This window comes from Oxyura jamaicensis, chromosome 20 (genome assembly GCF_011077185.1).
Source record: "Oxyura jamaicensis isolate SHBP4307 breed ruddy duck chromosome 20, BPBGC_Ojam_1.0, whole genome shotgun sequence".
Classification (NCBI taxonomy): Eukaryota; Metazoa; Chordata; class Aves; order Anseriformes; family Anatidae; genus Oxyura; species Oxyura jamaicensis.
The window spans coordinates 1129785-1148146 of NC_048912.1; the positions used below are offsets into that span (position 1 = coordinate 1129785).

The 18362-nt window shown below is 40.4% G+C and overlaps 2 protein-coding genes across 6 annotated transcripts in view; one reads left to right on the plus strand and one right to left on the minus strand.

Annotated features, from left to right (window-relative positions):
• Positions 1-457: 457 nt before the first annotated feature.
• ROMO1 (reactive oxygen species modulator 1) lies at positions 458-2594 on the plus strand. Its single transcript, XM_035343518.1, has 2 exons — positions 458-625; positions 2402-2594. The coding sequence occupies exons 1-2, from the start codon at positions 495-497 to the stop codon at positions 2508-2510; spliced, it is 240 nt and encodes a 79-aa protein (XP_035199409.1). The 5' UTR covers positions 458-494; the 3' UTR covers positions 2511-2594.
• A 1823-nt stretch (positions 2595-4417) lies between these two features.
• The window catches only part of RBM39 (RNA binding motif protein 39), a 34405-nt gene continuing 20460 nt past the window's right edge, over positions 4418-18362 (minus strand). For 3 of the 5 annotated variants that reach the window (XM_035343517.1, XM_035343516.1, XM_035343515.1), the window contains 8 exons: positions 17625-17690; positions 16523-16727; positions 16244-16321; positions 10127-10159; positions 8948-9023; positions 8670-8775; positions 5511-5589; positions 4418-5417 (listed from right to left, as the gene is read on the minus strand). In XM_035343517.1, coding sequence (XP_035199408.1) covers positions 5317-5417; positions 5511-5589; positions 8670-8775; positions 8948-9023; positions 10127-10159; positions 16244-16321; positions 16523-16727; positions 17625-17690 — 744 coding nt within the window. In that variant the 3' untranslated portion in view covers positions 4418-5316. Of the gene's footprint in view, positions 5418-5510; positions 5590-8669; positions 8776-8947; positions 9024-10126; positions 10160-14027; positions 14209-16243; positions 16322-16522; positions 16728-17624; positions 17691-18362 lie in introns of those variants that run through there. The other 2 variants (XR_004755443.1, XR_004755444.1) reach the window with 2 other exon arrangements.

The window sequence follows — 18362 nt, forward strand, 5'->3', positions numbered from 1 at the left end:
GGAGAGCTGGGCACGCTCAGCCTGAAGAAGAGAAGGCTCCAGGGAGACCTCATTGCAGCTTTTAAATACTTAAAGTGGGCTTATTAAAAAAAATAGAGCATCTTGTTGCTCAGGCAGGTAATGATAGGGCAAGGGGGAATGATCATAAACTAAAAGAGGGGAGATTTAGATTAGCGGTTAGGAGGAAATTCTTCACACTCAGAGGGTGGTGAGACACCAGGTTGCCCAGAGAAGCTGTGGATGTCGCATCCCTGAAGGTGTTCAAGGCCAGGCTGGATGGGGCTTTGGCCCAACCTGATCTAGTGGGTGGTGTCCCTGCCCATGGCATGGTGTCTTGAGTTAGATGATCTTTAAGGTCCCTTCCAACGCAAGCCATTCTATGATTCCATGACCTCACAGTTGCCGCTTTCCAGCCCTGTTTGATTATAGAAGTGTGTTGGGCATGGCAGTAAATCCATCTGTGGTTTTTCTTGTGTGTGTGCTTTGTTTTCTAGATGCCTGTGACCGTGGGCCCATACGGGCAATCACAGCCCAGCTGCTTTGACAGAGTAAAGATGGGTTTCATGATGGGCTTTGCCGTGGGCATGGCAGCAGGAGCACTGTTTGGCACGTTTTCCTGCCTCAGGTATGCCACAGAAATGGCTCTCGTGGACAGGGCACAACAGCCACAGCCAGGGAGAAATGTTTCCTGCTCTGGGCTAGGATGGGAGGCGCAGGTCTGGTTCTTACTTGTCACACAGATGAAACTTTGCCCGTGGATAAAGTTGGCCTGTTCTCAGCACCTGCTTCAAATGGAAAAAAGTCTGGGATGGACAGGTATCACCCGTAACTGTGTACGGGTGGATCAGTTATGCAGACCTTTCCCTGCCACTGGTGGTGGAGGTTGTTTTGGGAAGCACTGCTGAGCTGTCAAAATGCTGCTCCAAGAGGAGCTGGATGAATTCTCAGTGCAGATCCACATGTAGCCATGTCTGAGCTCTCAGGCTTGTCTGAGGTACTCTGCAGGCTCTCAGGTGTCTGTGCCGTGTTGGTTTGGGTGTCCTGCTCCCGTGCACAGAGGCAATTGCCTGGAGTCATGATTGCAAGAGCTGGTGGTTGCACAACCCTGTTGTGCAATAGTCCACCTTCCCCTCGCTATCCAGCATAACAGCATGGAGACACAAAATGCTCACTACTGCACTGTTAGCTCTTGTGCTGCTCACTGACTTGTTTTGGCACACTTTGTCCATTAAAGGGAATAAATTCCTTAGTATTTTGCAGCACTCTTTGTGCTTGAGGATTTTAAATCTGTGATTAAACATGGCTGATGATTTGGTAGTGAGCCTAAAAAGGAGGAAAAGGCACAAAACCTGATCTGATATGGTTTAAAAAGCGTTCTGATCCTTCTCAGATCCTGGAAGTTATTTGTATGTGGTACAACACTAGTAGAAAATACAGATTTTTAGGTAGGAAGAAGCAGCAGTGGCAGTTCTGTCATTCTTGGATGATGCAGCTACATTACTTCTCCTGTACTGTTTTTTGGGGAAAATCTCCATGTCTTAAAAATTGAATGCATGAAATTCCTTACACGCTACAGTTACTGCAGCACTTAGAAGCCAAATATTACTGGAGTTTACTGAGAAAAACATTTTTTTTGCATTGGTCCAACCTTAAGTAAATGTAAACTGGAGAACAGAATTGTGTCTGAACACTTCCAGGCCTTTTGAATTTCTCTTGCATTAAAAATACCGTGTCAGTGGTAAGTAGGAAGTTACTTTACAAAATGGTTTATAGTTCGATGGTATTAAAAATACCACCACTGAAGCTAGAGGGGCTGATGATACACCAGTAAGATCTCTTTATTCTCTAGCAAGTCAAATATTTGGACAGCACCAAACATTTTTCCCCCAAAATTAAGTACGCCTGGGGTGCTGGCAGTCAAAGCTGCTCCTGCTCCCCTTGTTCCCACTATCTATGCACTCTTTGCGACTTGTCCCACAGCTGGAAGTGCATCCATTTGTGGCGTCAGGGAAGGGAAGTGGTTGGTGGAGCTGGGGGCAAGTACCTGTACGGTTTGGCTCGAGTGGGACCCAGATGCAGTTCACAGCACAACACTGCTGATCACTCTGTTAATGACGTGGCAGGTACAGCATCAAGCTGGTACCACTGCAGAAAATGCACAAGGACCGTTGAGAAGAGCCACTGAAGTGCCCAAAGAAACCCTCTCCACTTTTCTTTGTGGGGGGTCAGGCAGTTGGTCTCCAGGCAGAGCCTGAGGATGTTGCTTTAAATTTAGCCTGAAGATGAGGTATTGGATTTGGGCTCACATGCAGCCGTTAGCTGGTTGTACCAGAGGATTTATGCTGTTAATGTCTGTGTCAGGCTTCAGCTTTTACATAATTGCTGTTTTTCTTTATCTCAGGATTGGCATGAGAGGACGAGAGCTGATGGGTGGAGTTGGCAAAACAATGATGCAAAGTGGTGGGACGTTTGGGACGTTCATGGCTATAGGCATGGGAATCCGCTGCTGATCTGGAGCTTGGGTTTTTAACCTGAAGTGTCCCTGTCCAGCTATTCCTCCTCTGTACCATAATAAAGTCTTTAGATACCTGGAATTGAGTGCTCTTCATGAAATTGTGAAGCACCATCGTCCTTGCTGTAGCATCCTTCTGCAGACATTGCAGACGTGCCCTTTACTGAATTTCTGCTTTCCTCACTTCGCTTACTCCCATGACAATTGTCCATAACAATGAGAATTGCTGCTTGGTCAGCTCGCGTATGTGCTGCCAATCCATTTCATTTATGCCTTCCCCAGTCTAGGAGAGTTATTCTGTGGTTAATTCAGATCATCTGTCAAATTTTCTCCTATTGCATAAATAGTTGAAGTTGACGCTGTTCCCGAGTGCTAGGTAACATGATCATCTCAAGCCTTGTTCTGGGGCAAATTCCCTTACAGAGAGCAATGAAACCCAGCCCCTGGCAGGGGTATTGAGCAAGTCCTTGGGCAGCTTGCTAAGGGCAACGTGCCATAGCTCAGACTCCTCCTTCCATGGCTCTCACCCCCCAGTACAGGCTGTAGGGCACAAACATGAGTTGATGATGCCTCCTGTACCCAGCTCATAGGTGACTTTCAGTTCCCTTAGAAAGGGAAGGTGCCTCACCTGTGAAAGCAAGCTGTGCTAACAGCCAACCATGCTCCACATGTAGTGTTCTCTGGTCTTCCTTAATGGACTTTCTACGGTGCTTGCTCAAAGCTTCGCAAGGAAAGGAGTTGCTCCCTACCACTCACTAGATAGCCTGGTGTTGTGTACAGTTGGACTATGAAACGTTTAGCTTAGTGTTGCAATCTCCTGTTACTTGGCTTTTGAAACAAGCCTTCCTTTGCTTCTCTTGTATTTCTCCTAAATGCCAGGAAAGGACAGGTTAGCTTAATTAAAGCAGAACTATCAGCAACTTGAACCAGTGCCCATACAGGCTTTAGGTAGTCCAAGTGCCATTTCTCCACTCTTGAAGGAGAAATTGAGATTTGCCAGTAAAAGCCTGTTCTTTGCATGCTGTCACATGGCTTAATAACCTCTGTGAGGGAAATTCTGTGCAAATAAGTTGAGCAATACAGATGCTCTGGAACAGCTGAAGTTTTACCCCAGCTAGCAGTGGTGGATTTATACCGGCAACTGAAAAAATAAAGTCAAGCAAAACAGAGTTAAGCTTTGCTTGGATTTCTTCAGCTGTTATGTACTTTGGGCCAGCCTCTGGCCTCCTCCCCACAATTTTCTTTCTATTCACTCCAGTTCATCTTCCCCCAGAGCCACTTCCATAGCCCCAGCCCTCCACCCTGGATTTCTGAAGGCCATTGCTTACCTGCTGCAGCTCAACCAAAGCTACCCCTACCCTGAATGGCAACCCAACTAGCTGGAGCCCAGGTCACCACCGCACTTTGCCTCAAAGCACAAGCAGCATTCTCTGTTCAGCCCATTTTCACCCAGAGAGGAAGACACTCCCTGCCCCTTTGTCCAACACAGTTGCTATTAGCCAGTGATTGAAGAATGACACAGAAGTGACAAAGAGGTACCAAGGCAGTGATGCAATTGTCCCAGGTTCTCCAGGGTTGGTGTTCAGATTTCTACATCTGCATGATTCGCAACTATTTGTAAAAGATGGGGGGAGGAATTAACCTCCAGAACTGGTCTACAGGTAGCCTGAGGAAGTGGAAAGGTTGTCCAGTGCCAGGCTGGTGAGTAACCCACAGGCCCTCACCCACAGCTGCAGCACACAATGGGTTCAGAACAGCAGGAAAAAGCACCTGCATTGTCTCCTGGAGATAAAGAGTACCAGTTTTGAAAGGGTAGTTGGAGGGAACTGTTCAGAATGGAGGTAGGTAATATGCACTCAAACATATTATCATATTAGGAGAGGGGAGAAATAAAACTTCATAAAGGCCTTTTTAAGAGAATTTTATTTGAGTGGTTCTTACAAAGATTGTTGCAATATGAAAGTCTTTGTTTGATAGAAATATCAAGCTGTCCTGTCAAACACACTGAAGTAACCCAAAAATATATTTCAGAGCTCACAGAGCTTAAAAAGAGCAAAGATTATATGCAACCAGAACAAAACATGTTTCTGTATTTCCTGCTGATTTTCAGACTCTGCTGAAATCCTTTAACTGTGCTACACTGCATACACAAACTTATCTGGAAATGCAGAGATCGTTTTGTTTGGAAACTTAGACACACCTCACACAGTATTTACAAAGAAACTTTTACAGATACATTAATCAAAAGTTACCATCAAGAAATAAAACCCTTCAATCTTTCTATTTTTACCAATTATTCAGCACAAAGCAAGCTGAGTGGCTGACTGGAATCAGCTTTCAGTAGCCTTTTGAATTCTCCATTTATACACAACACTAAATATGCCCCTTCATAAAGTCTATCTCCGATATTAACCTTTAGCAGACCACCTACATTTAGTGAAATGTAAAATGTAATTGCTGCATTAAAAGAAAGGCTTGTGAAACATTAAAAATGTCATTATGTCCCATCTGCCTTTTACAGAGAATTTGTTTTCTATGAGCTACTTCTCAGTTCCTACAGATCACCTTAGTAAATGTACAAGAATTACAAGGCAGAACAAGAAGTCAACAGCTTTGTATACAGTGGAAATGCTAGTTAGGGAGAATGAACACACTGCATTTCTGCTTACTTCATTTTATTTTTAAAGGTAGCAGGAAGTGTACACAAAATGACATTAAATCCTTTCCTTTAGTTTTATCTAAATAAAAGATAACTCAATCTTCCTCCAAAAAATAACTATGTACAAAACTGACTAAATCCATCTTCATCGTCGAACAGGAACCAGTAGTTGGGTTGCAGTCATAGAATCTGGGAAAAGGCTATGGTATGTTGGAAGAGGTACATACGCTGCTGTAATCATTTTACCTAATCAGAAGATTTAAAAAAAAAAAAAAATCAGTATTTGTTCACTTCTGCAATTAAGGAATAAACATGAGTTTCTAGATGAAATCCACTCACCTGCAAACCACCTCCCATGCAATGCATTTACAGCTGCAATGGCAGCAGCAATTGAAGGACATTTGACATACACATTGCCCTGTAATACAGAAGCGTACAGTCTATTAGAAGCTTGAAGATTTCCTACATTGTCAATTCTCATAGACTTCCTTTGAATGGTTGTTATCGAGGCAAACCTGCCTCACCATGTTTCTACTGGTACTCACTGGTACTACAGAATGAACACAAGAATATGCAAGTACTGGACAGAATTTCTACCAATATGCATTATCATGCTGTAACAGTTATTTCAGTAGGAAGCATGAATCTTTCCTAAGATCTTGCAAAACAGAGACTGTGAGCCTGTTATGGAAGCAGAAAGCAATGGATTGCTTACTTGCTCCTTATACTGTTTGAAGTATAATCTAATGGTCACCAATTGTACAATTTCATTGTGTAATGGAAGATTTACGAGGAGCGGCTGAGGTCACTGGGCCTGTTCAGCCTGGAAAAGGAGGCTGAGGGGAGTCCTCATTGCAGCCTACAGCTTCCTCACGAGGGGGAGTGGAGGGGCAGGCGCTGAGCTCTTCTCTTTAGTGACCAGCGATAGGACCTGTGGGAAGGGTGTCAAGCTGCAACAGGGGAGGTTCAGGCTGGACATGGGGAAGAGGTTCTTCACCGAGAGGGTGGTCACACAATGCAACAGGCTCCCCAGGGACACAGTCACAGCACCAAGCCTGTCAGTTTATGAAGCATTTGGACTGTGCACTTAGTCACATGGTCTGAATTTTTGGGCAGACCCACAGGGTGCCAGGAGTTGGACTCAATGATCCTTATGGGTCCCTTCCAACTTGGGATATTCCATGATTCTATGATTTGTGTGAAACAGAAGACTGCAAGGAGTTGGGCTACCTTATTACAAACTAGCCATCACATTCCATGAGTAACATTTAATGACAAATGCTTAACTAGATGTACTAGTTAAGTCTAACTAGTACACGGTGGTTTTCACTGAGATTAAGCACTCCCTGTGCCTGGGGACAGGGCATCCATCACTTCAAAGAAGGCTGGTACAGCAAGAATAACCTAAGATGTTATCTAACATGAGTGACAGACACATCGTTTGTCTTTGCCAGAGATACCTGGAGTTGTCTATCTGCAAACTAAGCAGTAAACAAGCCTAACCCAAAGTATGGCAACATTCACATTCAAAACCAACAAAACAAATGCATACATGTTACTGTGGACTTCCGCTTCTGGCCACCTGCTTAAACAGAATACTACCAGTAATTCTTCAACCAGGTCACATTCTAGCTGAAAGACTTTAGAGAAATAGAAGGTATTAAGGAACTGAATTCAGCCTTCACTTTAGCAGTCTTCTCCAGACTCAACTAACTTTTCCCACTGTGATAGCATCTGTTCTCATGGGGACAATCTGAGGTTAAGGGCTCTAGCAGACCACAACCAGGCAGCAGAAAGCTGATGTTTAAAGCACCGAGTAATGCACACAGTTCTGTTCTCAGCATCCCCCTGCACTGACATCCAAGTTGTTTAAACCTTGAAACAAGACAGCAATATAAAGCTTTAGTTTTCCTTGTACAGCACACAGATTGGTGCGGTGCAAGAGAAAGTTGTGTGTTCAGCTTGGACCAGTCTTTTCACCCCCATCAATTATGACTTCATTGCTGAATACTGACAGCCCTCAGAGCTTAGGAAGTCTGTCTGTCTGGAAAAGAGCCCCAAAAGATTGGGGATAAGAAACTGAAAATGAGAGAAAACATAACAAGAATCTAAGCCCAGACAACAGCACAGTGAGAATTTGTCCAAATAAAGTATTTTCAAATACTAGTGGGTATTTTATGTCTGAGCCATGTGTGTGGGCCATTCTGTGTTAGAATGACAAAATGTATTTCACATAACCTAGAAGGTGGTAGAAAAAGGAAAGATTACAGCTGTCATACCATGAGTTAGATGAAGCGAGGCAGAGTCACAGCTCCATGTGCTCAGAACCTACATGGTATCTATGTCAAGTCCTTGTTTTTTTGTTTGTTTTTTTTTTTTTTTTAATATCTGCAAAGGACACTTTTTTCCATCTAGGATACAGACTAATGTATTATGGAAAAGATTTCTATCTCGATCAGCCTAGTGGTTAAACAAAATAGTCATCATGAAGATTAAATAGGCTATGAAAGATTGCATGCTGTTTTATGTATTAGATGGCAGCTTACATCTTATCTAACACCTCAGCAACCAAGGTGCCTTCTGTAGAGACAGCTCAATGCTAATGAAGGTCTGGGAGTGCCAAGCACATCACCAGGGCAGAACAATCCCATCTAAGCAATACTGACAGGGACAGCAGTGTAACTTTCAGCCTCTCACCCTGGACAGAACACTCTGAAAGGCCCAATGGTTAGAATTTGAAAATGAGTGTTTTACTACTGTACTTCAGTTTGGGCCATGAATTCTATATAGAGGAGTTCAAGAGTTCAAACCACTTTATAGACCTTCAGCAATTTATATGCTAACAAATGAAATACAAGGAAGAGAGAATCAATCTGGGGATTGTGTAGATGAAGTGCACATAAAAGGAAAATTTATTAGGCTTTTCAAAATGCAAGTATTTTGGAGTCCCTCACTCAAACAGGTATTAACCACCAGCATATCTTTGCAATAAAGCCTTCAGCAGCAGCCCTTTCTTCTCTTCCCTGTTATAGGTCTAGGTACTCCTACTGCCCACAGCAAGATGGAGGACTCCTCTTTAACACTAGTGAAGACAACTGTTTCCAAGGATGGGATTAGGCACACATTTAATTGCATATGTGAATTCTCCTGGAGCACTGCGCCCTTTCTGCATTTTGTGGAAAATGAGGAAATTAGAAGTCCCTTGCTTTTTGGAAATACACAGCTTAAGGGAAAAGCCAAAAGCAATAGCTACTGCTATTCTCCTGCTTGCATTCCCACAGGAACTTCAGCTGTAGAAATCTAAGAGCAGACTGCAACACCAGAAAACTGACTCAAAACAGAAGGAAACCACCTACATTCTTGAAAAAACTGCAAGTGCCTTCAAGAAATTCAGAATCAGATTAAGAAAAAAAAAGTGTTTGTAATGCTCCCTCTTATCAAGTACAAAGCAACAAAACTCCTAAAAACTACTCAGTGTGTTCCTGAAACCAGGCATACCTGAGCTGAGTTTTTGTCTACATAGATGTGGATAACTCCTCCATGTTTGTTACATTCCTCAATCACATCATCTTTAATTTCCGTATCCCAGCCAGCTTCTTCTTCACTGCAGGGGGTGGAAGAAGAACAGGACAGAGTTGGAAACACTACTCACAAAACTGAACTCACAACCAATAAAAAAAAGGGTTAGAAAACCCACCTCCACAACATTCTAATTACTTTCTCACACATTAAGGTCATCAACAAAAGGCAAACGGAAACAATGACAAATCACTTACGTTTGAGGATTAAACATGTTGGAAAGCTGGAAGCACTGTGTTGCAAGTGGTTGTACAGAAGCAGCTGCAGCCAGAACTGTTTTAATGGGAAAAAAACAATACCAGATCTAAGAATCCCCTATGCATTTTTCCAATTTAAATATGGATCTTTCATCTATTCTCTAAATCCCCAGCATTCAGCAGTAATAGCAACAATTGTAACTGAACTGAAAAGTGAAGGCCAAGAAATCATTAGCTAGTCACCATCTATCATAGAAAATTCTCAAACTGATCAGTATGGGAGACAGAACAGATTAACTACCAAGAGTGAAAAGATCACTCTGCATGTTGATTTAGGCAGATTTTAAATTTAAACATTTAAATACAGATACATTCATCTTTGTATGCATCTCAACTCTGCCACAGCTGTATGCTAGCACTTAACTGGGGCACATACTCAGCATTTAAATCAGACAGCAGCTTAGGATGGAGTGGGACCACCCCATGTGACTTCACAGGAGGTGACATGCACTTCGGAGAGTTCTCAAGATGTATTTTGATGTAAATTATCCTTCTGGTATATGCATATATATTTTTTCTCCTTTAATTAGAAACACACCATGCTGGTAATATTTGACAACTAAACCAATGAAGTGAACTATACTCTCAATAACTGAACTACTAGTTGCCATCTATTGTTACCAATCATCACAGTACATCTTATTAATCTTATTAAAGTTGCATTACATAAGCTGTTTATATATATCAATAGGCTGTCTTCTCCATAGGCTGTAAGCTTGTTTATTTAGCTGAAATGAAGGCCACCTCCTCTCTACCTACACAGGCATCAAAAATCAGTAACATCATGACTAATCCAGGGAAAATAATCCCAAACTCCTAATTCTCAAATGAGCCCTTTAGTCTCTACCTTTAAAGCGGAAGAAAACAAAGCCACACGCCAACCCACATATTTTCTAGGTAACATTCCCAGGCTGTACGTTAGGCCAATACTGAGGAAATGCTACAGAAAAAAAAAAAGTTTACAACACTTTCTGTTCTTTTCAGTCAATATTGTGATTTCTACAAACACCATTACAACCTCAGGCTGTGGACAGACTCCACACCAGAAGCATTTCACTTGGAAACAAGATTTGCAACACAAAATCTAATGGTGACAAGGTATATTAAATTCGAATTTACCTTCATTCTGCTGAGAAAGTCTTGTTTGCAAATCTGAAGAAAAATATACAGAAGGTAATTAGCACATTTGCAAGCATTATTTTATTAGACAGGTTGGTTAGCTTGTATTTTTGCAGTTAGGAGCTTGTTCAAGAACCTAGACCTGCTCTCACTGTTCCTCTCTTAAGTGTAAATAGTTTCACTTAGCTCAGCTTCTCAGCTAGGATGTCCCGTATTTGAGAGATATTCCATGACCACATAGGTAAGCAACTGTATTTCAAAAAGAAACCATAACTTAAAAGGAAAGCGAGAGGTGACCATGTCCTTTAGTTTAATATATTGTGTCTACCTTGTCTTGTTGTGCTTGAACTCTTCCTAAGATTTTATTTTTCCATGAGAAAAGAATTACAGCAATTCTTACAGGCATTAAAAGTTTGCTGTCTTAAATGAAAGCATTTAAGCACAGAGTTAACCAAATGTAACATTCTGAAAGCAGTTACCAAGTTTTATTTCAAGCAGAACAAGAAGGTATTTCACCTGTTATCTTTTCATTTAAAAGGTCTTAACAACACAAGTTAGTTTGGTGTTTTTCAACTTTACAACAGTTTCAAGTGTTCAGAGCATTTAATTTGTCAAGTAAACATAATTACTTATATAACAGCATGTAGCTGTCCCAATTTGAAGTAATAGGGAAAGAAAAATGCAGGCTTTTCAGCCATTTTCAAGGATATGACTCAAGTACTTGACTTAGCAACTTTACATCAGCAACAGAATACTTTGGAATGCAAGAAAAAAATTAAGCCTCGTCGCTCTTTTTTTTAAATTTTCACAAGTATGAGGAGTTGGAAGATTAAAGGTTATCATCATCATAATTTGCTTATTTACAAAGCAGTGAGTAAATAGGTGCCTTGAAAAAGCTTACTTGGAAATATCTGAGGACCTAATCTATGTACTTTTTTTCCTCTCGATAGCCCCTCCATGGCAGACCAACAGGAAGAAAGTTAAAGGAATATTAGGCAGCAAAAGCCCTGAGAGAAAGACATGTCTTCAAGTACCTTCCAAATGACTTCCATATAAGAACACATTCTGGGAACCATCTCGTAAAATATAAGATGAAAGGAGATAGCTCTGAAGGCTGGTTACAACTAGCATTTTACTCCTTTGTCTTTTAACAGGAAGGAATCCTCCACTGCATAGAGCAAGAAATCCTGTAATGGGGAAGACTGTCCTATGGTGTGTTCTCTACAGAAAACCATGGATCCACATGATTTGTCCAAATCTAGAAATAATTTCTAAGTTAGTTATTGTCTTTTTATTTTGGTAAACAACTGTGCTTGAATAAAATAAAAACAAATGATCTATTAAATCACTATTTAGATGAGGACAGAGACTTCTCCCTCTGCAACTCTGACACAATCATACATTCACATCATTTCAGCTGAACCCACCAAGTATCAGTCAGCCTGGGGCTCTACAGCCAAGTCTTCCTGGCCACCTGCACCCAGCATGGCAAACCTACAAGGTAACTAGTTCATTAAATTCTGTCTGTGGCTCAGAGTCAAGTCTGTTCCAGGCACAGCAGATCAGCTATCAATATCTTGTGGCACCAAGTTTCATAGGTTAATTATCTACTACCTCTGAAACATTCCTGTCCAAATCTCTTTCATCAACTTAATTTTTTCCTTGCTCACGATTGAAGAATTGTCCTTTCACCTTCTAAATCCACTCAGAATTTAGAAATACGATGTCCCCTCAGAATAATATTTTAACCTACATGCAGTTTTGAACAGTACGTGGAAACTTGTACTGTGGAAGCTGATACATCCATCAAGCTCAAAGTAACTTGTTGAGTATATTATGTAAATATTATCTGAAAGAGCAGTGAGTTCAGCATGACTGAGAAGTACATGCTCAGTACAGATAAAGCAGAAACACAAATACCTACCAAAGCACTGTCTTAAAGTGACATTTTTATTTTGAAGAACAGCTAGCTTTAAATAAACAAATGCCAGCTAAGTATTTTCCAGTTTTCTAAGCAATTATTTACAATACAACAGAAGCTAAAATGCGAGTCCTGAATAACAACTACTCCTCCCTCCATTGCTACAGACTATCTAAATCTTTCTCATTAAGATTTTTTTCCTGAAACTAAGAAAATGTTTTGTTCCACAAAGCATTTTAAGTACTCTGTAGCCTTGTGGTTTCTGATTTTCACACGGAATTTACACAGAGAACAATAGCTATAGCAACAGCTCTAAGTGTTTGACTTTTTCCTGCTGTAATTTTCTCAATGGGAATAATATTCAAGTTCTCAGGTCTCCCATAGAATTATGTATCTTTAGCTATCCTATTTCAGTCTTATTTAGCTCATCTTTAACATGTGTGACCAGAACCATTCACCAATTTGTACCTGACACTTCAGGACATACAGGTATGCTAACTCTAGGAACACAGCTGCCCTTTCAAAGGCACTCCACACTGACAGGTCACATTCATTCACTGACTAAACTAAGGTGGTTAGGTATTTCCCACCTCCTTGGCTAGTTTTCACTGCTAAGGTCCCAGGCTATATGACTGAAATTTGTTTCAATCCCCACCAACTGAACAATGTGCAACACCCCAAGCATCCCATATTAACAGCACCTCTATTTTTACACTCACCTCATTCCTACTGTTTTGCCATTGTACTTTATGCTGTATTTAAGAAGACCAGTCAAAAACCTGAACTTGGAACAACATCCTCAGCCCTTCCCAGCTTTTATTAAAAAAAAAAAAGCCCTCTTTCCTTCAATCCTCTATGTATTTGCACTTCCTGTACTACCTACTTTTTAGCAATTTCTTTTGGAAGCTAACTAAACTTCCAAATGACATAAATCAGAAGTTCATTTGCTAATTTTTACTACAGCTATGTCTATGCAGGTCCATTTTTATCACTGATTGTTAGTGCTCCCATGCAGTTTTTCTGAAAGCACGCTATATTTTAATCTTATTTCCAGTTTGCCTGTCTTTAATATGATGAGCAAAGTGAAGTAACAGTAAACTCTCAACTGTCCAGATCATTTTCTCCTTCCTTTTTCCTAAGTGTAGTAGATTTATAAATAGATGTTTCAGCTATGTATCATGGACTTAAAAGTATTTATTGACAATGCCAGATCTTATATTTCATGTACCTATTCCCTCACTAACTTGATGGGAGTCTTCTTATTACCCTGAACTGAGAACATTCAGTTCTTACTTTCAAGAGTTCCTTCTACCTTGTGAATTATTTTCTTTTTCAGTCCATATTCTTATCTTACCTTTCTCAAAATCCAAATGTTACCAGTGTCCCCACTAAAAACTGAGAGAACAAAGTTCTTTTGAAACATTGTTTGTAACATACATGAGAATTTTTTTCATTCAACTTCAGCCCTGCTTCCTCCTTTTTGTTCTCTTCAAGATTTGCTAAGTCTTCACGTATGCTTTCATGTCTTTTACAGAGTCAAACTTAATCTCAATCTTGGTAAGTAATTCTCATTTTATCTATTTCCTGAACTGACAGCATTGTTTTCTTTATTATCAGTCCTTTCCCTTTTTTCCTGTTCTTCACAGGCTCTGAGGTAATTCCTTATTTCTTTTGAAGTACTTAATCACCCAGTTCAGTGTGGAGCCCATTTCTAAAAGGACCATTTATTCTTTCTGTGGAATACAGATCCAATATAACATTAGCAGTGCTGAACTGTAGAAACTTTTTATGTACTGTCTGTTCCTACACCTCAAGTTTCTTAGACCAGTTGACTTGATTTTCTTATTTCTTCAACCATCACTTTTGAAGTCAGAAGCCTTAGTTACAGACCTGATTATCCTTCCATTTAAGATTGAGCAACTCATGATCACTCAGTCAATGGTCATTTCTGTTCTCATCCATAACATCTTCATTACTTACCAAAATGAGTTTAAAATAGCATCCCTTCTTCATGAGTCAGTGAGTGTTTGATGAAGAAATTTGTCGGATATCACATCCAGGAATATCTGGGCCCCACCATTATTACTAGCAAATCTTCTCCAATCTGTATCAGGGAAGTTAAAGTCTCCCATAATGACATAATTCCTGGTAGTAATTTTCTCTAACAAGAGTAAAGAGATCTTTAATCCATAACCAAATCTCACTTCGGGGATAGCTCATGACTCTATGGTAGCAAAAAGCTTTATTCTTTTCTGAAGTTACTCAAATTGTACGTGTCTACATTATTCCTTTTGTACTATTCAAGTGGAATACATGATGATACTCCTACCACTTTCATTTCTCCAATTGCTAAATATGCACATTCTTCAAAAACCTGTCTTCAGCCTTTCAATTCACTCCTCCACATAACTCCAGTTATGTTGCCTCATACTAATTCAATGCTATTCTAACAGTTTAGATGTCTTAAAGGTATTTTTGGCATCCAATTGGCTGGATTTCTTTAACTTGTTTCAGATATGTGAGAGAGGAAAGGATTGCTGTTTTTTTTGTTATTGTTTAAAACATTTCTCTCCTTTCTCACCAACTACACTTGTTTTCAAGTAAGGCTGTCACAACACTGTCACCTACATTAAAGGTGATCTTCTTTTACTGTTGTTTACCTTTCTTCTCCTTCTGTACTGGTTATCATTCTTTCTTGCCACCATGTCTTCTTCATCTCCTTCTTTGATAAGCTTTTTCCTCAATCCACATTTCTTTAGCTAGCCAGTTCCTTTTCCTTTCACAAGTATTTCTAGGGTTACATCTTATGTTTGTTTTTTTTTTTCCACAACTATCTACAGTTTCACGCGTATGCTCTTCTCAAAATTGCACCTGAACTTCAGCAACATGATTCAGGCATAGCTTAAGTCTGAATCACTTCCGTCACAAACTGCTGGAAGACAGAAAAACCCTATGTATATATACTTTGTTGATTTCTTGGTATTGCACGTTCCAGCATCTAGTCATTTGTGACATTCCTCATCTTTTCTACTGCTATGAAATTTGCCACCCATTGTTCTCATCCTAGTTTAAAAAAATCTGCTCTCAATTCCCACTGTCCTATAGAAGTTACCTGAAGCCTTCTTGAACATTTTATTTAGGCCAGCTATAAACTAGCAGCAGCAGCAATATCCTTAGCCTCATACATACTGTAATCTGTTTTGAGAAAGAGTAAGATCTCAGTGACACTTCCAACACACCCACTGGCAGAGCACACAAACTACAGCCAATCTCCCAAGCAACACAAAGATACCCTGCTGTACAGCGTCCACCTCACTAGGACAAACATCATATAGACTTGCACCTCTCCTACGAAGAAAAGCAGTGAGAACTGCGACGGTTCAGCCTGAAGACAAGGCTCCAGGGAGACTTCATTGCAGCTTTTCACTACTTAAAGCAGGCTTATAAAATAAATGGAGAGTGACTTTTTGCTCGGGCAGACAATGACAGGACAAGGGGGAAGTGTTTTTAAATTAAAAGATGGGAGATTTAGATTAGAGGCTAGGAGGAAATTCTTCACTCAGAGGGTGGTGAGGCACTGGAACAGGTTGCCCAGAGACACTGTGGATGCTCCATCCCCTGGAGGTGTTTAAGACCAAGTTGGACAAGGTCCTGGGCAATGTGGTCTAATGGGTGGCATCCCTGCCCATGGCAGTGGGGTTGGAACTGGATAGTCTTTAAGGTCTCTTCTAACCCAAGTCATTCTATGATTCTATTAATCTTAACTACTGCAACATTCCTCCATGAAGTCCCACTAACGTTCCTGCCCCTGGTACAGCTCTGCTTTTTCAGAAGGGGCTCTGCAGAGGGTCAATCCCCTTACAATTATGAGCCTGACAGTGTTAACGGTCAATATTTATAACTGCTGTAGAACGTTAAAGTGTCCCCACTAGCACTGGGAATAGTAAAGAAAGAAATGAAGGCTTGGGATGAATTAAATGAACTAGAATAGATTTACCAAAAATATCGCAAAATGAAGCATACCCATCAAAGCTGTTACATACTGTTTATTTGCTCATGGATTTGAGAATTTCCTCAATTTGTAAAACATGCTGTAGTATCTATGTTCCCATCTTAAAAGATCAGAAGATATATTTTGGTACCTCATCTCAAAATTATGATCAAATATTTTAGAAAAATAAATAGGCGTTTCTTACCTGCCACAGCTCCAAATGCCAATGATCCACTCATCTGCAGAGCCTGCTGTGCAGCTGGGGGAATCTGCAAACCAGTACCTGAAAAGGACACAAGAACACACTTTGTAGCAAGCACTTTTTACTCAGTCAGGGATGCAGGAACTGAAATATCAGAAATCTTACTATTTTCAAAAATTACTATTGCTTAAAAATTGTTACATGCAGAATACTTGGTGGGATGCATTAATCCAAATCCTGCAAAACTATTTTCACGCATTTCTTATTTATCCCTATACATACCCTCTGCAAGCCTTGCCATCAACTGAAGGCGACCAGTTGTTCCCAAGTCAATTCCAGTCCGTTCCAACTCATCACTGTCCAAAAATGAGCTAGCACTGGAAGCATCAGTGCGCTCAGTTACGTGCCCAACTTTCATTGGCCTACCAGCCAGCTCAAATCCATTGAGTTGTTCCAAAGCCTTTTTGGCACACTCAGAGTCTGAGAACTGTAGATTGGAAAGATAAGTTTAGTAATATTGCCTGCACTGCTCAGCAGCGCTTCTGTTGCATTTGAGATCCAGTTACATAAACATGAAAAACATTACATTTAAAATAACAATAGCTACAAGCTACCATAGATGTGCTCCATATTTTCAGATTTAACCAAACGCATATGAGGTTAGGTATTTACTTTCTCATATGTAGATATCTATTATTGAGGCTCAAATATCTAGATACTGCTGTCAACAAAAGTCACGGCTGCAGTTGTCTTTCAACACTTTCCAAGGACAGGCACTTCTTTCATAATTTTTAACTGCCATGCGTTTACTGACTACTTCTAGCAGATGTTCTGCATTGGGAATTAAAAATGTAAGCATATTGTCAGCATTAAAAGCATCAAATATCAGTTATGAAGTTAGGTCTGCTTTATTTGTCTCCAAGCGCCAAAGGTCCCAGGCTGAGACATTTCTTTCATCACAAACTGCCAGGTCAGTTAACACACCTAAGTTCAGAAAAATCAAGTATCTTGAGTGCAAAGGGGAAAGGAAAGATGTTTTCAACCCAAAGTCTTAGACTCTGGAATTTGATTTCCCCATAAAAACTTGAATTCGATCATTTTCACAACACTGAAAAATCTACTTTTTGCTAGTATCCTTGCCTGCAAAAACTGAATTGCTTTACAGGCACTGACCATCAAATCTGCTATTCCATTCTAAGTATGTACATTGTTCAATCACAAAACCCTCACATAGAACTGTCAAAAAGAAAGGCAGGCCACTGTTGCATGTCATACAACAAGAAATTTCTAAGATGAGACTTAAGGGAGATTTAACCAAACTGTACTTGCTACATTAAAAGGTTATATTCAAGTTCTCTACAAAGTTTGGTAATTCTAGTCGTACCGTAATAAATCCATATCCTTTTGAACGTCCAGTTTCACTATCCATCATCAGCTGAATGCTTTCAATCTAGAAATAAGAATAAGACTATTTATTATCAAACATTTTGGAACAAAACCTGTAGGCTGTCTGCCAAATATACATACATTAACATGAAACTGCTTTTTCTTTTTTTTAAGATCATTAATTCTTCTAATCAAACTTAGTGTAGAGGCAGCTAGACATGTACTTTGACACACAAACTGAACAGGCAAACATAAGGGTGATATACAACTTATTCATTAAAGGAACTCCAGCTACAGGCAGAGGCTTGGTCTTCTGTGACATTCTAGCAGACAATGAGCACAGACAGCATCAAAGATATCGATCTGTTCGAATGGGTCCAGAAGAGGGCCATGAAGATGATCAAGGGGCTGAAGCACCTCTCCTACAAACAAAGGCTGAGAGAGCTGGGGCTGTCTAGCCTGAAGAAGAGAAAGCTCCAGGGTGACCTCATTGTGGCTTTTCAATACTTAAAGGGGGCTTATAAAAACAATGAAGTACTCTTTGTTCAATTGGATAATGACAGGACAAGGGGGAACTAAAAGAGGGGAGATTTAGATTAGAGGTTAGGGGGAAATTCTTCATTCAGAGGGTGGTGAGGCATGAGAACAGGTTGCCGGGAGAGGTTGTGGAGTTGTGGATGCCCCATCCCTGGAGGTGTTCAAGGCCAGGTTAGATGACGCCCTGGGCGACCTGATC

Coding starts and splice junctions, on each gene's coding strand:
- ROMO1 (XM_035343518.1), top strand. CDS start 495: ATGCCTGTGACCGTGGGCCCATACGGGCAATCACAGCCCAGCTGCTTT. Junction 626..2,401: donor GGCACGTTTTCCTGCCTCAG/GTATGCCACAGA, acceptor TCTTTATCTCAG/GATTGGCATGAGAGGACGAG.